The sequence below is a fragment of the Nanorana parkeri genome, unplaced genomic scaffold (genome assembly GCF_000935625.1).
Source record: "Nanorana parkeri isolate BGI_ZX_2015 unplaced genomic scaffold, ASM93562v1 scaffold318, whole genome shotgun sequence".
Taxonomy (NCBI): Eukaryota; Metazoa; Chordata; class Amphibia; order Anura; family Dicroglossidae; genus Nanorana; species Nanorana parkeri.
In genome coordinates this window covers 212,410-238,514 of record NW_017306586.1, presented here as the reverse complement: position 1 = coordinate 238,514, position 26,105 = coordinate 212,410, and the positions used below count along the sequence as shown (strand labels likewise).

At 43.4% G+C, this 26,105-nt stretch overlaps 2 protein-coding genes across 2 annotated transcripts in view; one reads left to right on the top strand and one right to left on the bottom strand.

The window, feature by feature from the left end:
• The window catches only part of TMEM19 (transmembrane protein 19), a 39,152-nt gene extending 34,821 nt beyond the window's left edge, over positions 1–4,331 (bottom strand). The window contains exon 1 of the mRNA XM_018558062.1: positions 4,320–4,331. The gene's annotated coding sequence lies outside the window, so the exon portion shown is untranslated. The remainder of the gene's footprint in view (positions 1–4,319) is intronic.
• ZFC3H1 (zinc finger C3H1-type containing) overlaps positions 1–26,105 on the top strand; it is an 80,837-nt gene that overhangs the window by 10,816 nt on the left and 43,916 nt on the right. Inside the window, exons 3-17 of the mRNA XM_018558061.1 lie at positions 1,430–1,491; positions 2,736–2,919; positions 3,025–3,045; positions 3,155–3,378; positions 3,533–3,653; positions 6,618–6,715; positions 8,957–9,160; positions 10,813–10,974; positions 11,401–11,538; positions 12,515–12,633; positions 12,716–12,859; positions 15,405–15,579; positions 17,571–17,702; positions 19,395–19,949; positions 24,668–24,777. Coding sequence (XP_018413563.1) covers positions 1,430–1,491; positions 2,736–2,919; positions 3,025–3,045; positions 3,155–3,378; positions 3,533–3,653; positions 6,618–6,715; positions 8,957–9,160; positions 10,813–10,974; positions 11,401–11,538; positions 12,515–12,633; positions 12,716–12,859; positions 15,405–15,579; positions 17,571–17,702; positions 19,395–19,949; positions 24,668–24,777 — 2,449 coding nt within the window. The remainder of the gene's footprint in view (positions 1–1,429; positions 1,492–2,735; positions 2,920–3,024; positions 3,046–3,154; positions 3,379–3,532; positions 3,654–6,617; positions 6,716–8,956; positions 9,161–10,812; positions 10,975–11,400; positions 11,539–12,514; positions 12,634–12,715; positions 12,860–15,404; positions 15,580–17,570; positions 17,703–19,394; positions 19,950–24,667; positions 24,778–26,105) is intronic.

The window sequence follows — 26,105 nt, the reverse complement described above, 5'->3', positions numbered from 1 at the left end:
TCTCCTTCAGGGGTTTCCTCTCTTCTTTGTCTCTTAGCTGCAGGGTCAATTTGGCCTAAAAATCTGTCACTTGTTTTTTTTTCTGCGCTGCATAACCCTGTGGACGCCTCTTCTCTTCCGGAATTTATCAAACCACCGTCTACTGGCTTTAAATTCATCACTAGATTAACTTTTAGAGGTTGTTTTTTTTGCAGTAAATCGCTGTGGAATTTCCTGGCTTTTTCACAGATCATAGCTTCACTAACACTATCACCTGCCAGCTGTTTCTCATTCAACCACACTAACAAGTTTTTCCACCTCTTCCAGTACTTGGGTTCTCTGCTTGGTTAACAACATTACTCCTTTTGCCACATCAGCTCCTTTTTGATGGAATCTTTATTCCTCAAAATAGTCGAGATTGTCTCCGAGGCCAGATCAGTCATACGATTACCACGATCATGCTTTTCTACAATTTCCTTCAATTCAATGGTTATTCGAGCAGGAGGCAAAGCGCCCATCATAGAATCAGTGGACGCAGCAACCGTACAACAACCAAAAGGCAGATAGAAAAATAAACCCCACAAGTATAATACACTAGCCTGCAGACTTATGCAGCTTCAACCACCAGAGGCCCTGTGGAAGTCCACATTGGACAATTGTTAAACTGGGTAGACACAAATGTGAAAAGAGCCTGCGATCACTGAGCGGTGCAGCCCCGCCCTGGCCTAGTTAACAATTCACACATTTGTGACCTATATTTATTAACTTGACTAGTATAGTCACACAGCAGCCACGCCAGTTGGGGTGATAGGTACATAAATTAGGCAGGGTTGTAGGAGGGCGCGATGGGACAGAAGACAGAGCGAACAGGTAGGAATAGAGAAAGGGGACCCATAAGAGAAAGAATAAGAGAAAGGGAAGGAGGGGTGGTAGCGGAGGATATAGCCACCATGAAGCCTCATTCCAAAAGATTAAGATAATCTTGTGTAGAAGTAAACTCATCTCACTAGAACCCGGTAGCTCGAAAATGGGCCCCTGTCCCCCTGAGAGAACTTGTAAGGTCTTCCATGTGCCTAATATCTCGTATCTTGCTAAGCCACAGTTGTATCTGCTTCACAGCAAGTGTGCCCATGTCTGTCTGCGACCGCAATCTTAACTAGAGGAAGACACGACCACGTGTCAGAGCGGGGAAGATGGCCGCGGTCGTGTTAGTCACCCGATGCAGAGTTTGCGAACGGAGGCAAAATTTTGCTGAACTTCCTGTTAGCTAACCGAATTGTTATACGGAAGCGTTCATGAACCGAGGTACCACTGTACATGGAAAAAGATGACGAGTACCAAAATCAGTGTTTTTGTTTTTCCTTTTTGTTAATGCAAATGTTTAATGCAGATGTTTTAATGTCTTATTTCTGTTATTTATTTATCTTTTTTTTTGTGTGTTTTTTTTTAGAACTTGAAGACATTTATCAGACAGTTACACCCGAGAGCAACACTACAGATGACAAAAATGAGGTATGTTTTTAGTTCTTTCTTAATTGAACTAATAGCTTGAGTAAAATGTTATGTATCCTAGCATAATAATCATTTATATCCTCTCGGGAGAATTGCTTCTGGTTGCATACTTTCTAAAGAGTGTGGCTTTAGTGTTGTCCTCTGGGCAAAGTTTCTGTGTCAAGTCTTCTTGATGGCTTCTGCCTATCCATATTCATCCTAATTGTTCCCATTTACTCACATGATCTACAATTGGCTCAAAGATCGCAATCATATCTTTCGCACAACGGTGATTGGATGGCAACTGAAGTCTTTAAACTGCCATATGTTCAGCTCTCTTCAGTCTCTGAGAACAGTCTTAAATGGGGATACACCGATACCAGTGTCGGTGCCAATTAGAGGGGCACCGAAATGGAAATTTTAAAACCAAAATAAAAAAAATTGTCAGGCCGAAACCAATCGCGAAAATGTTTTTTTTTATTAATGTTTTCAAATTTTTTTTTTTTATAAACGTTTAATTTTTATTTCATTTTTCTTTAAATATATTTATTTTTTACTTTTACTTTTAGGGGCTTTGAGGAAATAATGGGGGGTATAAACAGATCCCTGATATTTCCCTTTTTAAAATAGAAAAAAAGATTTAGGGCACAAAGTCCTCCTATCACCTTTTTCTGTCCCCTGTTATCAATGAACAGGAATCCTCTGAGTTTTCCTCTTCATTGATAACATGAGGACATGGTATGTTTGTTTACTATAACTAACTACAACTATTAATGAAGATGGGGTGATGTAGATCACTCCCACTCATTCATAATTGAGGCTATAGTTAACATACCATGTCCTCAATTATGTACAAACACTCAGCGATCACTGAGTGTATGTAGCCTGCTCTCCTCTCTGACACGTTGTCACAGGAAGCTGAAAGAGCGGTGTAGGGAGGAAAGCCCAGCCTCCTGTGACAGCGCTGGATGTCTCCGCCCACACACCGCTCTGCCAAACTGTGATAGGAGGCTTAGTGGTGTGGGAGGAGAGACGCCGGGCCGCTCACAGCGCTCTCCTCCTGCAGCGCTCAACCGGCTGTCACAATTTCTCTCCTCCCTGCTGGGACACAGATATAAAGCAAGGATGCACAGATGTATCGGCAGGAAAAAGGCCCTAGTGCCAATACCGAGTATTTGGGCGAGTACTCTACTGAATGTTTATGATTTAAAATGGTTAGGAAATATATTACAACCTTATAACCTAACAGCTTTGTTGTTTTTCAGATCCCTGTTAAGGAAGAAGAGGAGATGTCGGAGCTTCATTTGCGTCTTTTGGCTTTGCAGTCTGCAAGTAAAAAATGGCAGCAAAAGGAACAAATGGTAATGAAAGAGGGAAAAGAAAAACTGTCAAAGGGCAAGACGGAGCTCCAGAAGGAGAAGGGCAAGACGGAGCTCCAGAAGGAGAAGGGCAAGACGGAGCTCCAGAAGGAGAAGGGCAAGACGGAGCTCCAGAAGGAGAAGGGCAAGACGGAGCTCCAGAAGGGCAGTTCAAATTCATTTACATCACGTAAAGTCAACAGTGCTGCTTATGCAGGTAATTCACGAGCTGGGTTTTTATTAGGCTATGGGCCCATTGTCTACCCAGTAATAACATTCTCAGTAATTTAATGCAGCTACACACTAAATATTATGTTCCTTTATAGCAAAGCAGGCACTCAGAAGACAACAAACAAAAGCATGGAAAAAGTTGCAACAACAAAAAGCTGCCGAAAACCATAAAGAGGAAGAGGAGAAAAAGAAGCAGGCAGAAGAAGAAGAAAAAAGAAAGAGAGAAGAGGAAATCAGAAAAATTCGAGACCTTTCCAACCAGGAGGAACAGTATAACAGGTTCATGAAGCTTGTAGGAGAAAAGACTAAACGGAGCAAGGTGTGTCTTCTTTAATGTGTTCTGTAGTGGAGTATAAAACACAATGTTCACGTTTGACATACCAAATGGTATGTCAAAGGGATTTCCTTGCAGTTTTGCATATGTCAAGAAAATTTATGCTAAAAAAAAATAGTTTTTTTCTTCTTTCTTTCAGTCTTTTGAGGCAGATCAAAAACGATCTGACAAGCTGTCTTTGGAGAACTATGGATGTGTTTACCAGTATGACAACTATGAAGAGGTTGCAATGGACACAGATAGTGAAACAAACTCTCCAGGTAATTTTTACTTCCTATATGATAGCTGGGGAATGCTGAGGATTGCAGCATCCAGGATAAGGAACACAAGTATAAGGGGACATGCTTACCCTTGCTCCAAACCATCTTTCCTGTTTTCATCTTTTTACCACACAGCTCTGAGATGGCTGATGTATTGAATATTGTATGCTCCCTAGCAGTCTGATGGCTTACCTCAACAAGCTGGTAATAGAGGGGCAGAGTAATAGGACCAATCTGTTTAACTAAAGAACAAAGATAAGGAGTAGCAAGTTTGGTAAAAAAAGTGAAGGTTATATCAAAATTTAACATTTACCTGCCCCAGATTATGGAACTTTTAGAACTCCATGTAGAAAAAGAAAAATGTAACTTGCAAGGGGCAATCCTCGTACTGCATGGGGGTAAGTGCTTATTTTGTCTAGGGTACTCAAAGCAGCTTTACTTGCCTGATCTTCGGTCCCGTGGTGGTCAGCGCTTATCTCTCTTCCCCCTCCGCTCTAGCTGTGGAATGTCCCTTGGCGTCCTCATGTCCAATGCAGGTCAATGACCTATAGGCCTAATGCAGCCTCACTGTAAGGGCAAGTTTTTTGTTTTTTTTTGTTTTTGTTTCCATGGAGTTCTTCTTTAAAGCTGTTTACTACTTTTTAAGAATATGTAAATACTGTAAAGTAGAGATGCACAGATACCATTTTTTCTGTATCAAGAGTTCAGATATTTTTTTTTTTTTCTGGTAATGTCCGATACCGGAAGTCACATTAAAGTAGCCGGGCGTCGTGTAATGACTAGCCGCCGGGAAGCTGTATGACAGTCTAAATAAGTACCAAATTCAGTTACTATTTTTGATCCACAATCAAAGTAAACAGACTTCCTTTACCTTCTTTGGCTGAGGCATATCCTCCTCTGTGTCTCATGCCCTCCCTCCCACACACTGCAACAGAGGCTCTGCTGCCTATTCAGAAAGCAGTGGGCAGGACTTGGGGTGGCCAACTGCTAATTGGCAAACTACAGGCTTGTAAATCAACAATGAGAATGCTGAAACCGTGCATCCTGCTAAATCTTCACATCCCACTGTAGTGAAAGCAGCCTACATGAGTGGCAACTCTGCTTTGAATTCATGTGCCGTGCTGCATCGTTGCCACACAATCACAGGAAGCTGCATCAGGTGGTTTTCACAAGTAGACTAAAAAGAGATTTGTGGGACTTTGGAATGCGAATAAGAGAAAACTGTAAGTGCGGATACACTTGCAATAAAGTGTCTTCCATGACAGCATTGCAGGAGATGGAGTCTCCTCCCTAAACCATAGGAAACACGTCACCCATTCAGATTTTAAAAAGCCCGCCTCTTCTTCAATCCCTCAGTCTTTGTGTTTCCTCAGTCAACTGGGGAACGCGTCACTGGAACGCTGGGGGGGCCTCCATCTCGCAGTTTCTGCCTGGGGGTTCCCTCATTACCAACCTGTTTTGTATGGGGTGCGGAAATTTTGCTTGATCCTTAACTTAAAGCCCTTAACCGTTGTAGTGAAATACAAGAGATTCAGGATGGAATCTCTTTCCAGTCAGGCCCTTCCTACAGCCCAGATCCTACATGGGGACGCTGGATCTAAGAGATGCCTAACTTCACATTCCTAGCCACTTGGCTTTTCAACAATTTCTCAGAATGAGGATAGGCCCAATCATTTACCATTATCAATGCAGAGCTCTCCCGTTCGGGCGGTCTTCAGCCCCTCGGATATTCTCAAAGGTGTTGGAGGTGCTTGTACCCTTAAGACTTCAGCAAATCAACATTGTACCCAGTGCCGATACTAGACTATTTTGCGCACTAGACAAGACCAGCTACTTGCACCCCTCAGCCTTTCACCCGTGACGCAACCCCGACCCACCACACACGCGGCCCCTTTCTTCTGCCGGCTAGCTTCCGCAAGTGACAGGTGAATGTAAGCAGCCGAGAGCAATAGCCAGACTGCTGTTGGCTATTTTATTTTAAATCGCCAATAGCAGACTGGCTATTGAAACCCCCCACTGAGCAGATGAGTGGACCCGAGAAAGAAAGTTGTCTCTCAGTTCTGCTCCTCTGCTCAGTGGGCGGGTAAAAAAACCAGCCTGCTATTGGTGTTTGCAATTTTAAAAAAACGGGGGGGGGGCGGCTTCGAGGATGCGCCTTAGGTGGCTGCCTAGTTTGCCCTTCAGAGGGTTTGTTCAGTGGCCTCCAATGAGTCATCCAGTCTCCTTGAGAGAGATGTCAGTCCTGGGACTCATATGCCCTTTTGTCATCTACAGAGCCAAATAACTCAGGGTCAGTGGTCACAGAGAGAGTCAAGGATGTCCTCAAACTGGAGGGAATTGAAAGCGATGTTCAGTTCTGACTGAAAAAAGCTCCTGTACTTTTTCAAGCTAGAAGCGACACAACACAAGCACTATTGAAAATCGGGAGATTATTCCTGTTAAACGTCGTCTTGCTTTGGCAGGAGTAGAGATCGTCACATCCCTGCCTCCTCCTATCACAGAATGCCTTGTACAATACAAGACATTTTGTGACTGTTCACTAGTAAAGAGGGGTTGGTGATGTCACTGGAGTACTCTCTCTACTTGTTGAGTCGCATCTCTCCGTCTCCTCAGTGCCCAGAAACTAGGCGTTATGTGCAGGAGACAGCATGCTTATACTTTGCAGCGGCCCTCTGCACATAACAGCTTTTTAATTATATTTACACACTCTGATTCTGACTTTAACATCAAATATTTATCTTTAATTCCATGCCTAATACAAAGTCTCTTCTTTATAATAATTTATTTCATAAATATAGCTGCATTGCTTAGATTTGACATCCAAGTGATTAAAGCAAATTATCTTAAGATTATGTTCACCGTGAAATGTAAAGTTGTATGTGAGTTACTCCATATTCCCCAAGAATTCCAACCTCCCTCGGATGTTTTCCATTTTTCTTAACTGTTAAATTGATTTCATTTTAGGGGCATCTCCAACAAGATTGCCTTATTCTCCTTGTAGCCCTTTGGGATATGTACCATCATCATTGTGTGTAACAGATCCGTATTCTTCAGATATATGGGTAAGTGTCATTTTGCTGCATACATTGGTCTCACCAGTATTTGTATCTAATAGACCTCTGTTACCTTAAACAGAACTTGTCACCTGTAATAAGCTGTTAACTCCTGATGTGATGAGAATAAAGCTGAATAGTTTTGAAAAGTTACATTTAAATACCATTAAAAAAACAAATTTTTTTTTAAGGTCCCTGCCAGTAAGTTTATGCTCATACCTAAACGTGTATGTCATGATGCCACTACATGCAGAAATAACTATTGTTCCACAAGTTACATATGGCAACACGTTCCAGAATATGAGAAATTGTAAGGCCATTATTCACAGTTAATTCTAATGATCCGTGTTTTAAAGCCTTGCCTTTCGACAATGTTTGGGTACCGATGGCTGTCGCTGTTTCACAGGGGTGCAGGCAGTTTTTAGGCTTGACGCGTTTGGTATCCACTTGACGCAATCTAATTTTTTATAATTAAAAATATCCATCTTTAAAAATAGGACTGCAACAAACGAATCGATGGATAATGAAAATAGTTGTCCACTATTCTCATCGATTAAATTTGTTGGATTCCCCTAGATCTCTCCTCTATGCTGGGAGGAGGGCACAGCAAGCAGTCCAATAGCTATTACACCAGCCCACTACCTGCTGTATTTAGCCATTACCTGGCTAAGGCTATTTAAGCGCCATGTGCTTACAATAAAATTATTAAAGGTGGGATATAAGTCATTTTTCGATTTCGGTCTGACAAATCCTGCTGTTTGTTGCAGTGCCATTCATTTCAATGGCACCCCAAATGCAACCTCCCATTCACAGTGTGATTTCCTGCACTGGTACCCATGGGACCGTAATGGGGTCCAGTGCAGTTCGATAGCGAAAAATTGTGCATGCAGTTTTATTCTGAAGTAAACTTTTGTAACACTGCATTTGTGTATTTTATTTTAAATTAAGAATGGTACTTAATTGTTATCTGATTGTAAAAATAATGGGCCAACAAATCGATTATAAAAATCATTAGTTGCAGCCCTAATAAAAAATGATCTTTTTCACATTTTATAATTATACATTTACCAAACATTGGTAATTATATTGTTTGTAAGTATGAAGGATAATTTCAATTCATTTTTGGTTCGGTTGGACAAGCATCATGTTACATAAAGAATTACAACTGCACCAGTTTAGTTTCCAGTATGTTTGCTTTCATAAAATATAGAATTCTGTGATTTTAAATAATCATGCATGCAGTCAAAGGGTTAAATCATAAAACCACGATCGGTCAAAAAGATTACTTAAAGGAGAACTCATCCCCATAGTTTGAGCCGAGGGGTGACATTGAACCTGTCACAGGTTGGCTCTATTGATCGGGAAGTGAGTGAAAACATACCTCCAATCCTCTCGCTTCCCAATCGTCTCCCTGCAGAGTGGTTACCATCAGTCCCCACTTTCCTCCCTGATCCTCCAGCGCTGACTGGAGGGACGGACGAGGCAGGGGGCGGGCACAGCTGACTCCGACAACGGGCTCTGTCTATCTAGAAGCAATCAGGCAGCTGGGTGGATCTCAACAGTATTGTCAAGATCCATCCCGGCTATGGCACAATCAGCATCTAGTGGGCAGTAGCCCACTATATACTGAGTTTTGAGTCACTGAAGGACATGGTATAGGTTGACCCTAAAGAGAACTATGGGGGGAAAAAGGTTACCCCCATAGTTCTCTTTTAACTCTCGAGCATTATTTTTTATTAAGGTGTCAAGGCTGCTATTTTTTATTTTATTTTACAGCCGAGTTATCTGGCTTGATTTGCTAAAGGAGTTGAAACTCTCTACTTGAATTGTGTTTAATATTCACTTCAGTTATCCACTCCAGTCACTTTAGTTATGTGAAAAGCATTTTCATGTGATTGGGTCTTCAAAATGAATAGAAATGAGCTTTTCTTATGATTTGGATAATTGAAGGGAATATTCACACAATTTTCTGAATAAATATTCTCGATTTTTTAGTAAATCAGCCCAAACGTTTGTAAGATTTTTACTCTTGCTGTACATCTTGTTCTGCATGTAAATATTCAAAAGAAAAAATTAATTTTTAAATAATTACAGCTACTGAATACTATTGGAAAATATATTAACCGCACGGAGTTATCAAAATATAGTTAAGGAATTTATGGAAAACTTGAACAGATGTTAGCAGATCATGTGCTTCAGTAACATGTTACTACAGTGGCTGGATTGCTGATTTATTGTGTACTTTTCCAGCTGCATCACTGTGATGTCTCAATGTTCGGCTCCGTGATCTCTGGAGCTTCTTCAGAAATGTCAGTCCCACCTCCACCACTGCCACCAGAGGAGCCGGAGCAGCCTCCTAAGCCTCCTTTTGCAGATGAAGAAGAGGAGGAGGAAATGCTACTTCGTGAAGAGCTTTTAAAATCTTTAGCTAACAAGAGGACTGTCAGACCAGAGGTAATGCTTTTTAAAGCCAGAGATTGGTTGGCTGATGGGTTCAGTCACAGTGCCTTCATTGTGTTTATTGTATAGCAGGACTGATCTGTTGCAAACCTGGTGAAAAAAACGCTGTAAAAGCCCCCTGCACAGTTTGATAGAGCTTTTAGTATACATATATGAGCATTTTAGCATCACTTGCATGAAACCTGTGGTCATGTAACAGAAACATTTTATAAATGATCATGGTTATATACCACTTTTATGCGCTTCTATTTTGAATACTATTTTATTGATGATAACAGAAGACCGCTGTCAGCATATTGCAAGGGAATTTATACAGTGTAACAAATGTTACCTTTTACTAGGGATGATGCACCGATACCGTTTTTTCATTATCTACTACAAGCATCGATTATTTTAGCTTTCGGTAGGTACCGGTACTTCCGCTAGCATGAACCCGTTTTCCCGATTGCTTGGGAAGCCGACTATATGCTGTTTGGCCAGCTCAATGCTGTTTTGCCGGGAAACTGGCTTCCCAGAATGAGCATGGAGCTGTTTGTTTGGCCGGCTTGATGTTGATTGGTTGGGTAGCCGGTTTTCTGGCCATTCAGGGAGGCGGATCATTACGTCCCGTGATGCGGCTCAATGCTGATTGACCGGCTCCGTGCCAATTGGCCCAGAAGCTGGCTTCCCAGTCAAACAGCATGGAGCCAGCTTCCTGGCCAATGGAGATGCGGGGCCTTGAGTCATTACCCGCCGCCAAGCTTCCTGATTTGGCCGGGAAGCAAGCTCCATTTCCCTCATGGCACTGCCGGTCAGAGGACATCTGCCTCCCGCTAAGTATCGGAGCATCTTGGCGAGTACGAGTACTCAGCCAAAATACTCTGTATTGGCTCTGATACTAGTATGGAGGCGTTACCAGCCACCACTAGATACAGGAGATCTTTGTATTGAATAAACTAGCTTGTCTTCAAGCCGTCAATTAATCATTGCTAGAAGGAAGTAATTAGAGTCAGAATAGGGAATATTACCTAAGAATTTTAGTTCACAGAGAGTGCAGTTTTTTTCTGCTTGGAGTTTTACATGGTAATGCAGTTACATATTCACTTTAAAATAAATATTTTTTTTTACGTACAATTCTCCCAAATACCCTGATGGCAGCCTTCTGCACAGTATCATCTAGACTGGGAAAGGGAGGGGCAGCACTTTGAGCCAGGCAGAGCTTTATTGTTTTTAGTACATTAAGTAAAAAAGTATGAAAATAATTACTGCTGAGAACAGAATGATGATTCCATCAGTGTTTCTCTTCTTTGTCCTTGTCCACTCACATGCTGAGGCATGCTGGCTTTCAAGCTGTATTGCCTGTGAGGTCAACAACCTATCTATGTAGTTGTAACTGGATAACAAGACACAGTTACAAATCCTTTTACATTTCACGTGTAGGTGTTTTGACTGTGTTTTGCAGTTTCCTGGAGTTCAGCTTTACCAGAATTCTATATGAAATCCACTCATTAACTTGTTTGTTTTCACAAAAGGCAGCAATAATTTTCAGATGAAATCTTTAAAAAAAAAAGTGGCTGCATTGTTAATCGGGGACAGTGGGCAAGCATTGCTGTTGTGTACGTTGGACAGATGTCATGTAATATGCTTCATCTTTTTTCATTTTCCAGATGCTGGGTAATAACAGTCCGCCTCCATCACCTCCTGTTGTTAACAATATTATGCCTGTGCCAAGGATCATGCTAACAACAGCGGGCTTCAACTCTGCTACTCATCGCAAGAATAATACTAAGATTGTGAGGGTCCTAAGACCTCTAAGACGTGTAATAAAGGTAATTTTTATTGCCTAAAACACACACACCTACAATATGATAATCCCTGTGAAGCATTAGTGATTAAAACAAATGAGTTGCTAGTGGTGTCTGCCTCCAGATAAGACCATTGACTCTCGGGCTTAAAATTTTCAGAGACTGGTTGGGATTATCTCAAGACTGTAAAACGTGTATTTTTGTTTTGTGTTTTTTTTTTTAGTTCGCTCACATCTCTTTACTGCAGCACATTGAAATAGGTGGTTAACACACACAAATGCATGCGCCATACAAGTTTGTGTTTGTTTTTTTTTTTTTTTTTTTTTTTTTAGTTAAGGAAAAAAAAAAACTAACCATACATTAATGTAAAGTTTAGGTGAAGTACAGTTCTGTGTTCGGTTTACAGTCTGTAGTATTCATTGTTTGCTGTGTTTGTTTTGTGTACTGCAGCTTCCAAAGCACAAATCGGTAGTCGTAACACTGAATGCTTCTGACTCTGATGAATCTGATCCAGAGCCACCTAGTTCAGGCCTTGGTGTTTTTGGAGGTTTGGAATCTATGATCAAAGAAGCCAGAAGAACTGCAGAGGTGAGCCTAGCCTTGTAGAAATATTTTGCATGTTAATCTAAAAGTTTAGCATAAATGACCACATGTGACCTTTAAGGGAGATCCCACCATCATATCAACAATGCAACTATAATTTGATAAGAATTCATATTTTATTAAACATCTGGAACTCATTTTAAAAAAAAAACATATAAAAATATGTATTACACAATCGTATCACTTGGATATCCATAAATAGGGTAAATCTTGTAAATATGGACACCAAAGATGTCCAAATCCGCTAGAGATCAAACAAGGATATTATCTACAGATTCCTAGTTTCCAATACTCAATAAACGATCCAAAATGTCCTCAGCAGTAGGAATAATCAAAGGAGATCCGTGTATAACAAGTACGCAAGCCAAAGAGACATCCAAAAGGCCATGTTCTCATCCGTATCACATCTCCATGAGTGTGATAAATTAAATGAATGGATAATAAGCCCTGCTTCTCACAGCTGTGGCTAGTGTCCAATCACCAGATGATACCTGCACATTACCCAGTCTTCTCTGGATTTGCCTGTGTCCTGTACAGTACTCCACGAAACAGATTTTACTGGTAAGTCAAAAAAACTGTTTTGCATGGCTTGCCTGCAGTCAGGTGTCCCTGGCATCTAGTATATAGATCTATAGATATATAGATATCTATACATCTATACATCTATCATGAATAGTGTTTATTTTACAGAATGACACATAAGCATGCAGAGAAAATGCACAGTTTCTGCACTTTAGGTTGCTTTTAGGGAATGTCAGATTAATTTCCATGGGATATGCCTTGGAGAAAATTGGATGTGGAGTAAAGCTGTCTATTTGTTGCATGTATGTTTTTTTTCCTCTTCTCAAGTAGGTATTCCTGGAAAACTGTTGCATTTTTTTCATATGTGCATAACATACATGTTTACTAGCGGTTCTATAACGTGGCAGTATTGTCAGTGATCTTGTTCTGTTTTAATTAGGCATCAAAACCAAAAGCACCTTCTAAATCTGAAAAAGAAAATGATCCTCTGAGGACCCCAGATACCTTACCAGATGATAAGAAGATTGAATATAGACTTCTGATGGAGGAGATTTCTAGGTAACCTCATACTGTCGAGCTAATATTTTGTTGCTTAATCGCATATTCTAAGCTAAAGTACAATCTGTTCTTTTGTGCGCAGTCGTGAAAAACAGAAACTCTTAAAAACAGACCTGACCATAACAAGTCTATCTCCAGCAAATTCTGATATAGAAGTAGATGGCAACCGTAAACATGTCAAGGATCCTAAAGTGGCAGAGGCAGAGTCGAGGCATACAAAGCAAAAGTAAGTTTGGGCTGGTAAAGGTCTTTGTAAATTGTTGCATAGTCTTATCTGATTAAAGATCTAACAGTTGACTGCCTAATTATGTGCTGCTTATTATTATTTATTGTTATTACAGGAAAACATATGCTTGCAGTGTAGCTATTTTTCTTGTCACCAACAGGAGGTTTTGAGATTGGCAAACAAAACTTGCAGGTCAGCTCCGCTACTCCCAGCATGCCATGTTTTTTTTCTAGTGTTTTAGCAGGATTATTGTCTTTTCTCTGCTCTGCCGAGAGAAGTCCATCTTTATTTTTTTTTCTTCTAGATACTTTTTCTCCTAGATAATTTTTTTTCATCTATCAAGATTCCTACTTCGTTGCTGCTGAGCTAATGTCCATATGCAGCTATTCAGTTTGGCAGTTTCTCAGCTTGACTTAGGAATGCCGTACCTAGATCCATCTGAATTGGGTACTGCAGGGCTAGCTTGGAATGTGACCTTTTGGGCCTGGGCTCTGCATTGTGGAGTTTTCCCGTCAAGAATGTAGTGGTTAGAGCAGCGGAGAGCTCTCCAGATCCTCAGCCATCGCACAGCCCCAGTTGTGTGACCCTGTCCCTGACGACTCACTTTGTGAGTAGGCATCTGCATCCAGTGGGAGGGGAGGTCTGTTTGCTTTTGTGGATACATGGGAAACCTGCATCTGGGATGCTTTGGTATGGTAGGCCGTTTCCAGAGGCTTCAAGACAGAATTACGATCCCAGCCCCCTCCCCAATTCATTAATTTCAACCTACCTGTGTCTCTGCGTAGATTAACAGTTCTCCATGTGGTGCTAGTGGGTCTTCAGGAGTAGGGCATCATTGCCCCAGTCCAGGTGGTGGAACGGTCCCAGGGGTTCTACTCCAAAATGTTCACAAGTTTCAAACCGGAATCCTGCATCTCTCAGTCGATGGAGAAAACAAGATTTTTCTATTCGTAGTCAAATCCCTTTCTCCGATTTTTTTCTTCCTTTGATGGGAGACTCTTGTGCTTCTGGCCATTGCTCTTGTGCTTCTGGCCATTGCTCTTGTGCTTCTGGCCATTGCTCTTGTGCTTCTGGCCATTGCTCTTGGTACCACTTGCTACAAACTGAGCCTGCTGGATGTGGGAGAGTTCATACCCCATAGGACTGGCCTACAGGTTTTCTTTTTGTCCTCTAGTGTCCAATTCTGTGTCCCTCAATGGACACTCCCTGTCGTAGGGTGACAACGCATAGCTATTGCACTGTATCTGTGGAGGAGCAGCACTGTCACCCTAGGATACCTAACACCTGCCAATCTTATTGTCCCAATAACATAGGGGAAGGTGTTCTGCAGTCCACAGAGAAGGCTCATGCAGGATCGATAACAATGTTTCAGATTTAGGAGCAGCATGGTCAGCTCACTACAGGAAGTTAGAAAATTATTGGATTTCTAGTTCGATCAATGCAATTTTGTATTTAATAAACATCTTCAACAAACATAATATATTTACGTGCTGCAGCTCCTGTAAACTAAAACTAAAACGTTTTCAATCAAAAAAGATTGTAATGTACAGGGTCAAATTAACAATTACCTTTAACAGTCCAAGAGGGATCAAATAGTAGAAGTTTATTGTTGGGGTTTACATAGACTTTAGAATAAAGTAATTGTGCTTTTGTGATTTAGCAGTTCAGGTTCTTTTGCCACTTCTTTGCTTCCAGCCTCGTCATTGGACAGTGAATCAGCATCATCACCTTTGTCCAGTGAGCTGGTAGCTAACCCAAGCAGTACTAATGCTAAACCAGGAAGTAGTATTATGATCTACTAACGGAGGCAAAACTCAAACCAAATTGGATTAACCCTTTTGCTGCAAATGACGTCCAACACGTCATCTCAATGAAATGGTTAAAGCAAGCTTGAGCCTGCAATAGCAGCTGTGACGTTGTCCCCCTCTGCTCTAGCTGTAGTACGTCTCTCGGTGTCCTTCATGTCTAATGCAGGAGGATGGACCTTCTTTATATTCTACTGCGAGTTCTGAAACTTGGGGCACTCAATTGTGCAAATATCGGCTTCAGTCCCTGAAGTCAAGCTTGAACCTTGCACCTTGTTGGTGTTTTATTGTGTTTTGTTGTCCTTGCTGATCATTAGTGAAACTCTTGAGACGAGTGAACTGACTTACTTAACTTTGGTAATTGAAGGTGAGTGACCTAGTAAGCAGTGAAATGTATGTGCAGGCACCGTTTAGGTTGTCTGCTGTGCAAATCGTTTACTAAAATCATGAAAGGACGTACCGTAAGTTGCACTTGCTAGAGTTTTTGTTTCATCAGGAAGAGCCTGGTTCTTAAACTTTTTTTTTTTTCACTTGATGAAAACTTGAGTTACAGATTTCTTTGTAAACAAGTGCAACTGGAGCAGCTATGTTATTGTTCACTGCTTAGGCATGTGTAGTTCTAAGGTAAAGTTGCAGGGGCGCAGAATAATATAAAAATATTTCATATTATGAATGGAATTTTGTACTACACAGGTTGTTTTTTGCTATAGTTATCTTTTGTTTACTTTGTGTTTACACAGAATGCTCTTGGTTAAGGATGAGTCTCTCCTGAAAAATCTGTTGCTGCAGGAGGAAAAGAAAAAGGAATCGATCAAAACTGCAGAGCTAAAAATGACCAAACTCTCAGAACAACTGCAAGCAACAGAAAAATTTCTGAATGCCAGTAGGGTCTTCCTCAAAAAATTACAGGAACAGGTAAAATGTACTGCTTTTCTCCTAACTGCAACAGCTTCTTACTATTCCAAGTTCTACTTAAGGTAGCACCACGGACATTAGAGAATGTGTTTTTTGTTTTATTTGTGGGCTCCTTCAGCTTTTCCAAGTGGGTGGGCATTTAATTCTCGCAGGCTCTTTGGGTAGTTTGCCATTCAAGCATATGGGATGCAAAGTCTGGCTGTTTCAGGTTTAATGACTCATCCCTTCTAATGCTATGCAGCTGCTTTCCCTCTATGTTCTTGTATCACTGCAGAGATTACCAACCCTTCCTCTGCTCTTGTAGGGTCTCCTGGACCTAACAACAAAATCATTTTTCTAGTCCCTGTGTCAGTTGGACCTCGGGAGCTGCATCCCAACCTGGCCAGAATGGATGTTTGTGTCCTTTTGTGATATGCAAGGCCATAATTTATGGTTGGTATTTGATCCGTTCCTCCTAGTAAGGGACCATCTGACCTGTGCGGTTAACTAGGATAATTATTTCTTCACTGACCTATCAGGGCTCTGACTTTTCAGTCTCTCCTCTGCACCCCTGTTGTTCTCCAGGCTGTTGGCCCCAGTGTGTTCTATTGTGCCTTCTCATGGCATCAGTATTGTGGGGCACTCGGGTGACTTCCTGTGGTGAAAAGTCAATGCAGATCCTAGGGGAAAACGTCTTCCTGTTGGTCCAAATGCCTCCAAAGATTCAGCTGGACCTTGCTTCAATAGGGATAGTTAACCTTTCATCACCTGCAGGCTAGGGCTGCAACAACTAAAAGATTAAATCGATTTTAATTGTTAATGAGAATCGTTGTCAACGATTCTCATTATCAGTTGATTTTTGATTAGTTGCAGCTGCTGCCGCTCTGCTCCTCCGTTCTCCTCCGCGCTTGTGCTGGCTGTAGCAGCGGGGAGAAGATTGCAGTGACTCTGCATTCCCCCGCCTGCCCTGGTCCTCCTCCGCTCCCACCAGTGATATGCATCAAGCCTACAATAAATCTTCACAGCCATAGACCTATCATAAATGTTTATGCAGCCAGTTCACATTTAAAGAAACAGCCATAAAATCACTGCTGCATGTTAATTAGGTTGGTGCTAGTAGACCACAGGCAAGCTCAATTACATCCCACTGTCTGTGCAATCATTGCAGTCATCTCTCCATAATCGTCAATGTTCATATACAGATCTTTAAGGTGTATGATAAATCTGAAACTTTTAGTATAAATGCACCCTCATAAGTTCAGCTATTAATAAAGCCACTACACTATGATCACGATATCAAGATTAATTACGGTCATTCATCCAAGTACATACACTGGATTCCTTTGTGAACACTGCTCAAGGGCAGTACATATTCAGCCCGACATACAGCATAGTACCCACCATCTCTTTGTCAGTCATCATTCCAGTTAAATGGCAGTTGAATTAAGCTTAGCAACCTTATATCTACATTTCTGCAACTACCTGTTGGTCACAGGCAAGCCATCCAGTTAATGTTTTTGAAGTTGCATGTAGTAAAGGCAAGTTTGCCTGTCATGGAGCACAAATAGTTTATTTCTAAACTTAATGTGCTAAAGCAAGCATTTTAATGTGTAAATGCAAGCATATTCACAGGGACCATAGTGCAGTGTGTTCAGGAAGTGTAGATTGGCTAGTATAATGTGTCTGGTTTCACCTGTGAAGCTAGCTACATCAAAGGTGCTCAGATTTACAGAGCTCTGCCCTGTCTCGAAGTTCTCTTCTGCTGTTCAGTAGCACTTACAGGTAAGTTTTAGGGCTCAGACAGGCTAAGGGCAACATAACACTATAGAATTGGAGCATAGAGGAAATACTTGCCTGCTCCTAAAAGTCCTGTTGTTGCTGGCATACTGTGGCATATTAAAGAAGCTAAATGTTTTGATTCTTGCATAAGCTTTAGCAATAATGGGTTTTCTGTAAAGTACACAATGTGGGTTTATCCTGTGTTTTTTTTTTTTTTTTTTTTTTTTTTTAAGATTACCAAAGTACAGCACAGAGTTCAAGAAAAAAGGAGTCTTGCTGTTAAATCTGGGGAAGAACTTGCACGAGCTAAAGCATTGGTTAGTCAAGAATTGGGGAAAAGGAAGCTGGAGCCGAGCAGTGCTGGAGTAAGTGTAAACACTGAGAGGTATCATGTAAATAACTTGGGATGGAATGTGAGGGTGGTGACTGCTAAGTTTTTTTTTTTGTGTACAGCCCATGGGTAATAAGTGTTAATATGTTTTATGTACCATAAAAGGGGAAGTAAGTTTTGTAACATGAAATTGTTAGTGGCCAGTGGGAAGAATGCCCCATGCATTAGCGGCCAGTGGGAAGAATGCCCCATGCATTAGTGGCCAGTGGGAAGAATGCCCCCCCCCATAGTGACTCTCTAACAGCTAAAAAGATAATTGTTGTCATGCTGCTAGCTCTGTCAAGTGGTGCTGTTCCTGGAACTAGTCGGCCACCACCCAGCAGGAAGTTAGTCAGCCCCAGCTCATGGAACCCCTCGCAACTGCCTGGGGAACCTTGGTTGAGAATGGCAGACCTAGACTTTTCTGCTTCATAAGGTAGTACAAGTAGATTTGATACAGCATTTTCAATAGTAAGGGTGTCAACTGTAATGACTATAAATACTGTATAATAATAATTGTGCCATAAACAGGTATACAGTAAGAAACATGCGCCATTCTGCATAGTTTGTCACTAAGTCTTCATACATCCGAACACAATCTTTTTCTGGGCTCTTGCTCTTCGCCGGCACTTCCACACTGCATAGTACAGTCCATAGACATAGCAGTTCCATCACGCAGAACACTATCGACACACACTGCCCACCACGCTGTCACACTTCCCTGTGAAGAGGGAGGCTGCAATTGGTGGAGTGTCTTCTGGGTAGGTGCTGTGTGGGTTACTGGCTTCTCACGTGCCACCTTCTGCCTGTCCTTCCTTCATCTCCGGCAGCTAAATCTATTAAAATTTTTTAAAGGCCTGGTATCGGCTGTATGTATCGGGGCATTTTCAAGACTACAAGTACTCGTGAAAATGCCCTGTATCGGTATCGGGACATCCCTATATGAAACAAGTGTGACAATGTCCTTTTAAAACCAATCAGTGCTTCAGTGCAAAATGACTTAAATTTTCACAATGTAGTGCTTTTCAGTGCAGATGCAAACCCACCCGTGTGATCAATCTTCTAGATGGCTCACTCACCAAAGGTTTTGCTTTCTCCCAGACAGCAAACTTAGCAAGCTTCTTCCTCCATCAAACATCCAGACCGGCACCTTGAATTATTCAGACTCAATGTTTCAGCGGTAAACATCAGCTAAAACATGCAGTCTGGAGCAGGAGCAGGCATCCTTCAAACCTGTGACAGCTGGAGCAGTTTTAAGTACCTTTTGGCAAGTCCAAAATTCTCAGAGCTACAGAAATCGCTTGTTTTGCAGTGATTTCCTGTAACTGTTTTGCAACAAAATCATTTTTGTCAATGTAATTTTCATTTTAAAAAAAGGCTGTTTTTATTTTAAAATTGTTTAATCAAAAACTGCCTTTTTTTAAAATAAGTAAAATATGGAATAACAATGATGGATGCCAATAACTTTTGTGGGTTCCTGTTTTTTTTTTTCCTTGGAAAGTAAGTGTGTGTGTGTTATCCTAAAATTGCTGTAGAGTGATTTTTGTAGCCAGTTTAGATTTGAATACTGTGGAGCTATTTGAAATGTACTGTTTAAGCATTTTCACAATCTTGGCCAAGTGAAACAGTTTGCACTTTTAACAAACAAGTATCTTCGTTTAATCAGTCTTTATTTTCATGTTTTTAGGCTAATAAAATCTTTAAGCCAAATCCAGGCTTGGACAGCCCCAGAAAGCAGTCTTCAGAGGCTATTGCACTTGAGAAAAAGCGATTGCAAGAACTTGAAAAGGAATATGCTCTCAAAATTCAAAAACTAAAAGAAATGCAAGCTAAAAAAATTAAAGAACAGACGGCTATTTACCCACCTGTGATTGAGGAACAGCCAGAATTTGTACTGCCACAACCGTCCCTTCATGATCTCTCCCAGGACAAAATATCCCTTGACACAGAGGAAAATGAGCCTGAGGATGAGGATATATCTACCTCTGTTAAAGAGCGACGGAGATCATTCCGTGACATAAACTCTTTTACCAAACCTAACTTGAAGCACACAGATCTTACACCTTATAAAGACAGTAATAGTAAACCGTCCAAGACACCTACAGAGGGACCAGAACTGTTTATGGGCTTGAATATTGATGAACTTAGAAGTCTTCAATCCTCTAGCTCTGACCTGTTAACAGAACTTCTTTCAAAGTGTGATTCATTATTAGTATCACAGGACAAATTATCTTCAGGAACAGTAAGTATGGTGCTTTCTTTTTTTTAAAACTTTTTATAAACTTTTGTTTTTGGAAAGGGAATGTTCTCGCATGGTTCTGAGAATTTAGGAAGTGTCTTTTTGCCTTTCTGAGTTATGATTTAAAATTTTAACATAAACCTGACCCAACCTCAAATGTGACCAAGGTAGCCACAGTGCTGAATTGTGTTGGTCTTTAAATCAATCCTTTATGTATGTGTTGTGCCCCTTAAAGTGAACCTGTATGCCATTTTAAAGTGTTTAAAAGTAAATATTATGCCTATACACAGACACCACGGGATGTTGGTTCCAGTCAGAGGTTTCCACAGCGGGGGGTGGTGAGAGGTGGCAGATTGGTGTGGGTAAGTTCATTTTTTTCACATTTTGTGAGAAAATGGACTTGCCCCTTTAAATCTGTTTGTAACTTCCTTGATAAATGCCCCTTTGTGTAACTGTTGTGCTTAAACATATTCCAGAGTCTTGTAAACATTTTCCAGTTATTGAACAGAATTCCTTGAATTTGGCAATATGGATACCTTTTGTTTCTCTCCCGTTCGTTGAAGGACACAGGGCAACAGATCGTGGATCCTGTAGGGTAGGAGTAGGACACTAGGCTCATAACAAAAGACAAAGACAGCCTAGGGGCGGCCCCTGCTGGTGGCCAAACCCCCCACCTGCTGACAAGTCTCCAGTTTTTTTCCTAGCGTCAGGAGTAAGGAGCGGAAAAAATTTCTCTGGAATTTTTTTTCGCTGTTTCTTCAAGAAAGTGTCACTAGGGCGACACGCTGGATGTTTGTAGGTCCTTGTCTCTCCTGCGTGACCGACGAGCGCATGCAGACTCTGCCACGGTGGGTCGGCTGCTACACTTGGTTCCTCTCGACGCCTGTGGGTTCGTCCCGGTGGGGTGCATATGACGGAGGTCCTGGCCTACCTGTCGCAGCACTCCGCACAGGCTGGCGGCGCTGCGACTACGGTCGGGGGTGCTTTGTCCACCGCTCCTCTGCACGTCCTGGCTGTGGATCCTCGAAGGTGCCTGGAGTCTGGTCGTTTCCCTGCGGGGGTATGTATGTGGTGGCGGTGACTGTCGAGGGGATCGTGACATTTTCTTTTGCTAAGATGCTGTGCTGTGCTGGGACTGCGCTGTTTCTGTCACAGCTGCATCTCCTGGCTGCCTGTTCCCTCCTACCCCGTTGTGTTCGGTCTGTAGGTGGCTGGGACTCCTGTGGGGGCTAATGGCTGTGGGGGTGTTCTGCTGCTGCCACTAATCGAGGCCCCGGTCTGGATTGCGGCCTCCGGGCGGCTCAGTGGCCGCCATTTTAAATGAGGGCAAAGCTCCCTTTCTCTGTGGTCACTTCCGCCCCTGCTTCCTCTCAGCCGCGGGCTGAAGGGGCGTTCTTACTTTCCGCTGTGGGACACCGCTGGCTGCAGACGCTGCGTGCTGATCTCCTCAGATGCGGGGTTGGACGCTGCTGGTGCCATTGCTGAGACACGGACTGACTAAGGGGGGTCGTGAGTACTGGGGTCTCTCTCTCTCTCTCTCTCTCTCTGCCTGTGGCGGTCTCCTGGCTGTGGGGCAGTTAGTGAGTGGTGGCTACGGGGCAAGACATGGAACGCAGGGATGAGCCATCTATGTTGCCTTGTGAGGGGTGTGAGCTGCGGACCTCTCTAGGTCCCCTCTTTGTGCGGCCTGTGCTCCTTTGCCAGTCGCCCTGCGTCCCTAAGGGGTGGTGGTCGGTACAGCTGGTACATCGCTGTCCCTGGAGGTTTTTTCCTCTGCCATGGATGGTTTTGTGACGCGCATTGAACGCTCCTTGACTCAGAAGCCCCCTAGATAGCGGGCTTTGCCATTGCCATCTCCTGTCCTTACGGGGTCGTTTTGCGGTGGGGGAGGAGCATTTTCAGTTTGTGGTGCTGCCTTTCGGCTTGGCGTCAGCCCCGTGGGTGTTCACCAAGGTGCTTGCCCTGATTCTGGCGCTGTTGCGTTCCCGGGGATCTCGATTTGTGGGCTATCTGGACGATCTTCTGCGGGCGGAGTCGCACTCGTCTCCGGTGACGGCTCTAGAGGTCACGGTGCGGTCCTTGGAAGAGTTCAGATAGATCCTGAACCTCCAGAAGACTTGTCTGGTGCCTTCTAAGTGCCTGGACACTGTTGCGGCCCGGGTTTTTCTCCCTCAGGACAGATTCCTGAAACTCCGTTCCAAGGTCCGTCTGTTGCGGACTCGCCGGTGGTCGCCCATTCGCTTTTGCATGCAGGTCCTGGGTCTCAAGGTGGCCTCCTTCGAGGTGGTGTCCTTTGCACAGCACCACACCAGGACTCTGCAGAGGAACATCCTGGTAAAGTGGTACAAGCCCCCCCCCCCCTATCCTTGTACAGGGAGTTTCGGGTGTCTCGGGAGGCGAGATCCTCCCTGCGGTGGTGGCTTCAATCTCCGGCCTTGGTGAAAGGGAAGTCTTTCCTGTGTACTTGGACGGTAGTCACCACGGACGCTAGCCTTTGGGGCTGGGGTGGAGTCCTGGGCTCCTTGACCGTGCAGGGTCGTTGGTCGCCGGAGGAGTCCCGTCTGTCGATAAATGTGTTGGAACTTCTGGCGATTCGCCTTTCTCTTCATTGGTCGACCCGTCTTCAGGATCTGCCGGTTCGGGTCCAGTGGGACAACGCCACCGGGGTGGCGTACATCAACCACCAGGGCGGCACAAAAATCCTCTCCTGGGTAGAGAGTTGGGTTCTGGCCCTCTTGGCGGTTTACATTCCCGGGGTGGAGAATTGGCAGGCCAACTACCTCAGTCACCAGTCGGTGGACCCGGTAGAGTGGTCCCTGCATCCGGAGGTTTTTCATCAGCTTTGTCTTTGCTGAGGGATGTGGACCTTCTGGCGTCTCTGTACAACCGGAAAGGTGTAGAGGTTCGTGGCCCGGGCTCTGGATCCCTGGGCGGAGGATGCCCTGGTGGCTCCTTGGGGACAATACGGTCTGATTTATGCCTTCTCTCCACTGTATCTGTTACCTCGGCTTCTGCGACGGATGGAGGCAGAGGACGTCAGTCGTCCTTGTGGCCCCAGATTGGCCTTGGAGAGCTTGATACGCAGGAGTGGTTCAGCTGGTGGTGGACGACCTGTGGCGGCTGCCTCTGCGTCCGGACCTCCTGTCCCAGGGACCAGTGTTCCATCCTTCTTTACAGTCGCTAGCTTTGACGGCGTGGCTGTTGAGAGCCAGTTCCTGAAGGACCCGGGGTTGTCCGATGCGATCATTTCCACGATGCTCAGGGCGCGCAAAGCGGTTTCTAGAACGATTTACCATCGCACGTGGAGGGCCTATTTTGTCTGGTGTGAGGCTGGGGCCCTGTCCCCGCTTTTTTGTTTTTGGTCAGCAGAGTTCTTGCAACGCGGGGTGGCTCAAGGGTTGGCATTGAGCATAGTGAAGGGCCAAATATCTGCATTGACTGTGCTTTTCCAACGGCCCTTGGCGTCTAATGCTCTGGCTCGCACCTTTTGTTCAGGGGGTGACTCGTTTTGCTCCCCCTGTCGGCTCGCCTTTGGCACCTTGGGATAATCTGGTGCTTTCGGTGTTGCAGGAATCTCCTTTTGAGCCTATTCGAGAGATTCCACTTCTATCCTTGTCACAAAAAGTGGCCTTTTTGGTTGCAATTATTTGTGTTCGGGTGTCAGAGTTGGCTGCCTTGTCCTGCAAGTCACCGTTGCGGGTTCTGCATAGGGACAATTCGGTTCTCCGTCCTCAGCCGGCTTTCCTGCCTAAGGTTGTGTCGGCATTCCATCTGAATGAGGACATTGCCTTGCCTTCCTTGTGCCCAAAGCCGGTTCATAGGAAGGAAAGAGAACTACACTGTTTGGATGTGGTTCGCGCTCTCTGTGCTTATTTAGAAGCTACGACTTCTTTCTGCGAGTCCGATTCCTTGTTGGTGCTCAGGGAGGGCCCTTGTAAGGGCCGGGCCGCGTCAGCGGCTACCATCTCTTGGTGGATTCGTAATGTTGTTCAGGCGTACGCCGTTAAGAGGCGCAAGCCTCCTTTTCCTGTCACTGCCCATTCTACTAGGGCTATTGGGGCATCCTGGGTCTTCCGCCATGGTGCCTCTGTTTCTCAGGTTTGTAAGGCCGCTACTTGGTCTCCCATTCACACCTTTGTCAAGTTTTATAAGGTAGATGTTTCGGCATTGGCGGATGCTGGGTTGGGGCGCAAAGTGTTGCAGGCGTCTCTTTGAGGGGTAGTTTGGTTGTTTTGCCCATCCCTCAGTGTGTGACTGCTTGGTGACGTGCCTACCATACAGGATCTAAAATCTGTTGCCCTGTGTCCTTCAATGAACGGGAGAGAGAATAGGATTTTTGTACTCACCGTAAAATCCTTTTCTCTCCGTTCATTAAAGGACACAGGCCCCGCCCTCTCATTGGGTGTGCACTCCTAACTGCTTGTTACTTACTGGAGACTTGTCAGCAGGTGGGTGGTTTGGCCACCAGCAGGGGCTGCCCCTAGTATGTGTTTGTCTTTTTGTTATGTGCCTAGCGTCCTACTCCTGCAGGAGGCAATATGCCCCACCATACAGGATCTACGATCTGTTGCCCTGTGTCCTTCAATGAACGGAGATAAAAGGATTTTATGGGGAGTACAAAAATCCTATTTTTCCTTTTTAGAATGCCCCTGATGTGATGAGGGTGAAAACTAAAATACCCTACGTTTAACCTTTTTATAAAGGTATTTGTGTTTTTCCAGGCGATACCTGTGGATATGGATTTGATTGCCGCTCAGACAAAGCAGACAGATGCAAAACCTTTCGTTTTCGGGGCATATCATAGCCCGCTTCTTGTTTTCAAGTCCTATAGGTAAGAAAAACTATATGCTAGATAGTGTGCTTTGGTTGTATAGTTAACTCCTGATGTAGAAAATGACACTCCTTTTCTACGGGTCAATGTTTATAAAGTGTTTTATTAAATAAATCCTGTCATGCTAAACAGTTTCTGGATATTTCCTCAACTTTTTCCCTGGCACCATGGCATACGACGGAACACAACCACTTCCAGCTAGCCAGCTCAGTGTGCCATGTTATCGGTTTTTACCCTTCTGCTATACGCTTATGAACTTAAATTAGAAGGGTACACCTGACCCACCCCGGAGAAGAAATTGTTTTTGCAGATGACAGCTGTTCACAAAAATTCTGGCCGCTGCAGCTTTTCTGACAATCCTCCCTGCCTGGAGCCGCTTTAAGCTCTGATCTGTTTCCACTCAGATCCCTGCTGCTCTCCCCCGTCCCTCTCCGATGGGCGGAGACAGTGATGATCCAAGGAGAAATAGACAGCTGCACCTGGCGGGGGGTGAGGAGAGAGCTGCTGTCACTTCGGATGGCTGAGCAGGGAGAAGAGCAGAGCTGCTGTCAGTTTCAGGATGCCATGCAGAGGATCGGTAAATAGTTGTAGTAATTACCAATCATTCCTGCGCAGAACAAACACTGGAGTGATAGCTGATCACTCCAATGTTTGTAAACAACTGGGGTCGTACTATGTGTCCCCAGTTATGAATAAACAGGAAGTGCTTTATATCACGTCCTGTTCAATTATGAGTTTCTGAATGGAAATACAGAGGTTTCTTCTATTCATTTATGAGGGGGTGCAGAAAGAGACTGAGGACTCTATGTCCTCAATTTCTTTTTCTGTTTCAAACGGGAAATGTCCCCTGATATTCCCCTGAACCCCCCTCCCCAGTACAAAAAAATAAAGTAAAATAATTGAAAAAAGAAATAAAACACAACTCCCCCCCACAAACACAATATACACGTGCACCAGTGCGCACCGTATTGTGGTGTATGGTTATGCACATGTGTTGCGGTGCCTTGTTATATCAGATCGCAGTGCTTGACTTGTAATGTTTTTTTTCTTTTGAAAATACCATTAATTCAATTGTGTCAGCGCATGGCAAAGCGTTGTGTGTTGAAACACTGCACTGCAAATCAGGCATTACCAGAACACAGATTTTTTTTTTTTTTAGCGTAGCTTGCTTATTTACAGTTTTGCGCTCCTTCATTTTTATACCATTTCGCAAAAAGGTGCAATTTAAAATGTATAGGTTTAATATTGATTTTATAAACATTTGCTCAATTATCGCGGGATCTACAAAATTAGTAGCATAGTTTTGTTCTAATGGTTCAGTTTTATTG